Here is an 8,256-nt window from a genome sequence, read left to right as displayed (position 1 = left end):
ACTGTAGCTTTGTAGTATAGTCTGAAGTCAGGGAGCATGATTCCCACAGCTCGATTCTTCTTTCTCAAGATTGTTTTGGCTGTTGGGGGTTTTTTGTGTTTCCATAAAATTTTAACATTTTTTGTTACAGTTCTGTGAAAAATATCATTGGTAATTTGATAGGGATTGCATTGAATCTCCATATTGCCTTGGGTAGTATGGTGATTTTAACAATATTGATTCTTCCAGTCTAAGAACGCAGTATATCTTTCCATCTGTGTCATCTTCAGTTTCTTTCATCAATGTCTTACAGTTTTTGTAGTACAGATCTTTTGACTCCTTAGGTAGATTTATTCCTTAGGTATTTGATTCTTTTTGATGTAATGGTAAATGTGATTGTTTTCTTAATTTTTCTTTCTGCTGCATGTTGTTAGTGTATAGAAATGCAATAGATTTCTGTATATTAAATTTGTATCCTGCAACTTTACTGAATTCATTGATGAGCTCTAGTAGTTTTCTGGTGGCATCTTTAGGATTTTCTATGTATGGTAACATGTAATCTGCAAACAGTGACAGTCTTACTTCTTCCTTTCCAATTTGAATTTCTTTTTATCTCTTTTCCTTGTCTGAATGCTATGGCTAGAACTTCCAATACTATGTTGAATAAAAACTGTGAGAGTGGGCATCCTTGTTTTGTTCCTGATCTTAAAGGAAATGCTTTCAACTTTTCCTTTTTTTAGCATGATGTTAGTTGAGAGTTTGTCATATATGGCCTTTATTATGTTGAGATATGTTTCCTCAGTGCCCACTTTCTGGAGACTTTTTTATCATAAATCGATGTTGGATTTTATCAAAAACTTTTTCTGCGCCTGTTGAGATGATCATATGGTTTTTATTCTTCAGTTTGTTAATGTGGTATATCACATTGATTGATTTGTGGATATTCGAAAAGTCCTTGTATCCTGGGTATAGATTCTACTTGATCATGCTGTATAATCTTTTTTAATATATTGTTGGATTCAGTTTGCTAGTATTTTGTTGAGGATTTTTGCATCAATGTTCATCAGTGATACTGGCCTGTAATTTTCTTTTTGTGTGTCTGTGATATCTTGTCTGGTTTTGGTATCAGAGTGATGTTCGCCTCATAGACAAAGTCTGAAACTGTTCCTTCCTCTGCAGTTTTTTGGAATAGTTTCAGAAGGATAGGTGGTAACTCTTCTTTAAATGTTTGGTAGAATTTACCTGTGAAGCCATCTGGTCTTGGACTTCTGTTTGTTGGGAGTTTTAAAATTATTCAATTTCATTACTGATAATTGGTCTGTTCATATTTTCTATTTTCTTCTTGGTTCAGTCTTGGAAGATTTTACCTTTCTAAGTATTTGTCCATTTCTTCTAAGTTGCTCATTTTATTGATGTATAGTTGCTCGTTAGTAGTCTCTTAAGATCCTTTGTACTTCTGTGATGTTGGTTGTAACTTGTTTGTTTTCATTCTGATTTTATTGATTTGAGGCCCCCCCCATTTATGAGACTGGTTAAAGATTTATCAGTTTTATCTTTTCAAAGAATCAGTTTTCAGTTTCATTGATCTCTTCTATTTTTTTTTCAGTCTCTTTCATTTATTTCTGCTCTGATCTTTATGATTTCTTTCATTCTAGTAACTTTAGATTATATTTCTTCTTTCTCTAGTTGCTTTAGGTATAAGGTTAGGTTGTTTATTTGAGATTTTTTCCTATTTCCTGAGGTAAGCTTGCATTGCTATAAACTTCCCATTTAGAACTGCTTTTATTGTGTCCCATAGGTTTTGGATCCTCGTGTTTTTGTTTTCACTTGTCTCTAGGTACTATTATGTTTCCTCTTTGATTTCTTCAGTGATCCATTGGTTGTTTAGTAGCATATTGTTTAGCACCTTGTATTTGTGGTTTTTTGCAGTGTTTTCTCTTGTAGTTGATCTCTAGTCTCATAGTGTTGTGGTCGGAAAAGATGCTTGATATGATTTCAGTTTTCTTAAATCTACCCAGTTGTGGTTTGTGGCCCAGCATGTGATCTGCTGTGGAGAATGGTCCATGTGCACTTGAAAAGAATGTGTATTCTGTTGCTTCCAGGTGGAATGCTGTCTATATATCAGTGAAGTCTATTTGGTCTGTTTGTTATTTAAGGCCTGAGGTTCCTTATTTTCTGTCTAGATGATTTGTCCATTGATGTAAGTGGGGTGTTAAAGTCCTCACTATTGTGTTACTGTCAATTTCTCCTTTAATGTCTGTTAATATTTGCCTTATATATTAAGGTGCTCCTATGTTGGGTGTATATATTTGCCATTGTTATCTTATTTTTGGATTGATCCCTGGATCATTATATAGTGTCCTTTGTCTCTTGTAACAGTCTTCATTTTAGAGTCTGTTTTGTCTAAGTGTTGATACTCTTGCTTTCTTTTGATTTCCATTTGCCTGTAATACCTTTTCCATCCCCTCACTTTCAGTCTGTATGTGTTTCTAGATCTGAAGTGAGTCTCTTGTAGGCAGCATATATATGGGTCTTATTATTGTATCCATTCACCCAGTCTGTCTTTTGGTTGCAGCATTTAGTCCATTTACTTTAAGGTAATTATCAGTATGTATGTTCTTATTGCCACTTTGAATTGTTTTGGTTTTGTTTTGTGTAGGTCTTTCCACCCCTTCCCCCACTTTTTCTTTTATTCTCTTTTCTTGTGATTTGATGACTTTCTTTAGCATTATGTTTGGATTCCTTTTTCTTTTTTATGTGTATGTCTGCTCTAGATTTTTGATTTGTGGTTACCATGAGGCTTTTATATAGCAGTCTGTGTATGTGATTCTTTTAAGTTGCTGATCTCTTAATTTCAAGTGCATTTTTAAAACCTTGTATTTGTACTCTTGTCCCTTCACGATTACTGTTTTTGATATCATATTTTACATCTAATTGTTTTGTGTATCCCTTAACTGCTTATTGTGGGTATAGATGACTTTACTACTTTTTGTCTTTTTACCTCCCTACTAGCTTTGTAAGTGATTTCCTACCTTTACTGTATCTTTGCCTTTACCAGTGAGCTTTTTCATTTCATAATTTTCTTGTTTCTAGTTATGGTTTTTTTCTTTTCTACCTGGAGAAGGTCCTTTAACATTTGTTGTACAGCTGGCTTGGTGGTGCTATAATCTTTTAGCTTTTGCTTGTCTCTAAAGCTTTTGATTTCTCCATCAAATCTGAATGAGAGCCTTGCTGAGTAGAGTATCCTTGGTTGTAGGTTTTTCCCTTTCATCACCTTAAATATATCATGCCACTCCCTTCCAGCCTGCAGAGTTTTTGCTGATAGCCTTGTGGGAGTTCCCTTGTATGTTACTTGTTGCTCTTCCCTTGCTACTTTTAATATGCTCTCTTTATCTTTAATTTTTGTCATTTTGATTACATTGTGTCTTGGTGTGGTCCTCTTTGGGTTGATCCTATTTGGGACTGTCTGCCCTTCCTGGGCTTAGCTGGATTTTTTCTTCCCCAGGTTAGGGATGTTTTCAGCTTTTATGTTCTTAAATATGTTCTCAGGCCCTTTCCCTCTCTTTTCTTCTCCTGAGACCCCTATAATGTGAGTATTAGTGAGCTTGATGCCATCCCAGGGGTCTCTTAAATTGTCCTCATTTTTTTTCGTTCTTTTTTTTTTTTCTTTTTTCTGTTCAGCAGCAGTGATTTCCACTACTCTTTTTTCCAGCTCACTGATCTGTTTCTCTGTATCATTTATTCTACTGTTGATTCCTTCTAGTGATTTTTCATTTCAGTTATTTTATTTGTCTCTTTTTAATTGTTCTTTATATTTTCTAACTCTTTGTTTAAAACTTCTAATTTTTTGCCCTGTGCATCCATTCTTCTCCCAAGTTCTTTGATCATCTTCATCATCATTACTCTGAAATCTTTCTTTGGTAGATTGCCTGTTTCCACTTCACTTAATTCTTCTGCTGGGTTTGATCTTGTTCCTTCATCTAGAACATGTTCCTCTGCCACCTCATTTTGTCTAAGTTGCTATTTGTATTTTTACATATGTGGTAGGTTAGTTACATTTCTCAACCTTTGAGAAATGGCCTCCTGTAGGATCGTCCTGTGCATCCCTGCAGTATATTCCCCTTTCATTACCCAAGGTATATGCTCTAGATGTTCCCCCTAAGAGTGCCGCATGGGTCCTTCTGTTGTGGTGGGCTGTGTGGGTGTCCTGGTAGGCTTGTCTGGCCCCTAGTCCCAGTAGGTTGCTAGGCCCTACCTTGTACAGATGTTGTGGTCTGCTGTTTAGTGGGGCCTGGTCACGAGGCGGCTGGCTCCAGAACCCTAGGGGGCCCCTGGGCTAGTACTGGCTCACTGGTGGGCCAAGTCAGGGTCCCAGAGGCTCTGGGGCTGTTGCCTGCCCACTCGTGGGTGTAGCCAGGTCCTTGGGTTAGTGCTGGACTACTGGCAGGCAGAGCTGGTTCCTGAAATCTGGCTACAGGACCCAGGGATCCCAGAGCTCATTTCAGATAATTGTTTGGGGTGGCTGGTTCCTCACACAGTTGGGTATGTTGTTTGGGGTGTCCTGAGGCTTGCATTGGCCTGCTAGCATACAGGGCCAGGGACAGCTGTTCTCAGGGTAGAGTCTGGCCTACTGTGAGGGGGCTGGGTCTGCAGGCTATTAGTATTCTTACTAATGTGGTATCGTAGTATTCTGGGGTCTGGTGCCTGTCCGCTGATGGTGGGTGAGGTTGGTCTAGAGGCTAATGCATGCTTACTGGAGGGCAAGGCCAGTTTCTGCCCTCTGGTGGGCAGAGCCGTGTGTCTAGGGGCATATCTAGAGGTGGCCATGGGCTCAGGAAGTCTTTAGGCAGCCTGTCTGCTGATGAGTGGGGCTGTGTCCCCACCCAGTTGTTTGGCCTGAGGCATCCCAGCACTGGTGCCTACAGACTACTGGGGAGGTCAGGTCTTGGTGCTAAGGAGCCAAGATGTCAGCCACCAGCAGCAGTGTTCACATAATAGAATGTGTTCCCAATTATGGCTGATACCAGTGTCTGTGTCCCCAGGATGAGCTGCAGTTGTCCCCCACCTCTCCAGGAGACGTTCCAAGACCAGCAGGTAGGTTGGCCCAGGCTTCTATCAAATAACTGCTTTTACCGTGGGTCCCCGGTGTGTGTAAGATTTTGTGTACACCCTTTAAGGGTAAAGTTTGCTGTTTCCTGCATTTCTGTGGGGCTTCTGGAATTAAGCCCCACTGGCTTTCAAAGCCAAATACTCTGAGGGATCATCTTCCCAGTGCAGGATCCCTGGGCTGTGGAGCCTGACTTGGGGCTCAGAACTCTCACTTCTGTGGGAGAACCCTTGTGTTATAATTATTTTCCAGCTTGTGGGTTCTCCACCCAGGGGTATAGGACTTGATTATATTGTGAGTCCACCCCTCTTAGCCCTCTTATTGTGGTTCCTTCTTTATGTCTTTAGTTGTAGAAGATCTTTTCTGGTAATTCCAGTCTCTTTCATCAGTGGTTCTTCTGCAGATAGTTGTGATTTTGGTGTGCTCATGAGAGGAGGTGAGCTCAGGGTCTTTCCATTCCACCATCTTGGCTCTTCACCTTTGCATTTCTTTAATTATGACTGAGATTGAGAATTTTGTCATCTACTTATGGCCATTTTCATTTTTTTCTGTATATTTGTCCTTTGCTCATTTTTTAAAGGATATTTATGTTTTACTGTTTTGAAAGAACTCTTCATGCATTAAATATATTAACTCTTTGATTTTTTTTGAAATTGTGTGGTTTTCCAGTGTACCTTAATTTTGCCCAGTAATTTTTATGGAAATACAGTTGTTTTATAAACATTTAGAATTGCTTAATTCTATTACTTTTTTCTTTAAGGTTTTTATCTTTGATGTCATTCTGTAAAACCTTACCTAAGCCAAAATTTTTTCTAATGCTTTGTAATTTTTTTATGAATTTGATATGAAAATTCTTTTGATGTAAGGTATTTAATAGGGGGTCTAAATTTGTTTTTTTCCCAAATGGTTAACCACATAATTTATTGACTGCTACATTTTGAGAACTTTACAGAATGATTCTAAAATTCATATGGAAGAATAAATGAATACTACTAGGCAACATTTTTTAAAAGAAGAGGAAGGGTAATGTTTATTCCATCAAAATTAAAATGTATTAAATTGAAAAATACAGCTGTTAAACAACATGATATTATTAGATGCAATGACAAAATGATGGTTATATAAGCATCAGAAAAGATAAGTATAGGCACTAAAACAAACGTCATTTCTGTTTAGAAGGCAGGGAATCACCTGCTACTTTCCCTCCTGTCCAAATAACAAGAGTGAAAAGGAAACATTCAGGGACATAATAAGTCAGCACTGGCTGTAAAATGTTTAGCTGGTAAGTGGATTATGGAAAAGTAGAGGTTGTATTAAATATGTTTTCCTTTAGAACTATTTAGATGAGCTATATATGATATTGTTCAAGTTAGTTTTAAATCCACTGTTTTCTCTCTCTATATATATATATGTTTAAGTATGTATTTTATTTTTAAAAGCATCATTTTCCTTTTGAAGAAAAGATGATTATAACTTCAGTGTTAATCTGTTGTCTTGGTAGAATTATCACAGAGTCAATTGAATTGGCTCAGACCTACTGTTGAAAAGTTTATGATGACACAGACACAACAGTGATAAGAGGATCTTACTGGGAGCTGTACTCTGAATGGGCTGGCTCTTCAAGTGGCTACTTAGTGGAAATGCTGCAGGGCTGTGGCCAGCACATAAACAGTCTAAGCTTACACTTAAAGGAACTAGAGAATGGAGAATAAATATAGCTCAAAGTTAATAGAGGGAAGAAAATAATAAAAATCAGACCAGAAATAAATGAAATAGAGGCTAAGAAGACAGTCGAAAAGATCAATGAAACTAAGAACTGGTACTATGAAAAGATAACTTGATAAACCTTTAGCCTGATTCATCAATAGAAAAAGAAAGGTGCAAATAAATAAAATCAGAAATGAAAGGGGTTACAACAGACCCCACGAAAATACAAAGGATCATAAGAGACTGCTGTGAACAATTATATGCCAACAAATTGGAAAACCTAGAAGAAATGGATAAATTCCTAGAAAATTTCAATCTTATAGGGATGAATCAGGAAGAAAATAGAAAATCTGAATAAATCAATCACTAGTAATGAAATTGGATCAGTAATCAAAAAACTAACAAAAGTCTAGGACTTTCGAAAGTAAATTATACTAAACATTTAAATAAGAGTTAATACCCATCCTTCTCAAATTGTTCTAAAAAAATTGAAGAGAAAGTGTTCCTACACTTCCTAACTCTTCTACAAGACCAGCATTACACTGATACAAAACCAAATGAAGACACAACAAACAGAAAATTACAGGCCAATATCCCTGATGAACATATATTCAAAGGTCCTCAACAAAATATTATTAAATCAAATTCAATAATACATTAAAAGGATCATATACCATAATCAGGTGGGATTTATTTCATAGATACAAGGATAGGTCAATATCTATAAGTCAATCAACATGATACACCACATTAACAAAACAAGTGAGAAAGTCATATGATCATCTCAATAGATGGAGAAAAAGTATTTGACAACATACATTAATGATAAGAACTCACAAGAAAGTAGGTGTAGAGGGCATATATACCTCAATATAATCAAGGCCATATATATGATAAACCCATAGCTAGCATAATACTCAACTGTGAAAAGCTGAAAGCTTTTCCTCTAAGATCAGGAACAAGACAAGGATGCCCACCCTCACCACTTTTATTCAACATAGTATTGGAAGTCCTAGCAGCATAGCAGTCAGCCAAAGAAAAGAGATTAAAGACATATGAAGGGGCGAGGGTATAGCTCAATCGGTAGAGTGTATGCTTAGCATGCTTGAGGTCCTGGGTTCTATCCCCAGCACCTCCATTTAAATAAATAAATAAACCTAATTACCCCCCAAAACAAAATTTAAAACAATCAGAATTTTAAAAAGACAAAGCTAAATAGCTTTGATAAAAAATTTTTTTAAAGTATAAAGGAAAAAAAATAAAAGAAGGCTACGTTCTTGATATTTCAATACTAAATGTTGGTTAGTTTTTAAATATCAAACCTTGACTCACTGGTTAAACTGTAGCTTAGTTACAGTATAACTTCAACATTAGTTTACTTTAAGATCACAGACTTGAACTGAAGAGTATTAAATAGCTGTTACTGGGTTAGAAAGACAATGCTAGTGTTTGGCAGTTACGTA

At 36.7% G+C, this 8,256-nt stretch overlaps 1 protein-coding gene across 7 annotated transcripts in view; it reads left to right on the top strand.

Annotated features, from left to right (window-relative positions):
- The window catches only part of CEP63 (centrosomal protein 63), a 48,359-nt gene that overhangs the window by 19,914 nt on the left and 20,189 nt on the right, over positions 1-8,256 (top strand). Inside the window, exon 1 of one of the 7 annotated variants that reach the window (XM_032488137.1) lies at positions 5,022-5,073. The exons of the other annotated variants lie outside the window; for them this stretch is intronic. Coding sequence (XP_032344028.1) covers positions 5,023-5,073 — 51 coding nt within the window. The 5' untranslated portion in view covers position 5,022. Of the gene's footprint in view, positions 1-5,021; positions 5,074-8,256 lie in introns of those variants that run through there. 7 annotated transcript variants of the gene reach the window in all.

The sequence above is a fragment of the Camelus ferus genome, chromosome 1 (genome assembly GCF_009834535.1).
Source record: "Camelus ferus isolate YT-003-E chromosome 1, BCGSAC_Cfer_1.0, whole genome shotgun sequence".
Lineage (NCBI taxonomy): Eukaryota > Metazoa > Chordata > Mammalia > Artiodactyla > Camelidae > Camelus > Camelus ferus.
The sequence above is the reverse complement of the archived record's forward strand: the minus strand, read 5'-3'. Positions and strand labels throughout refer to the sequence as shown.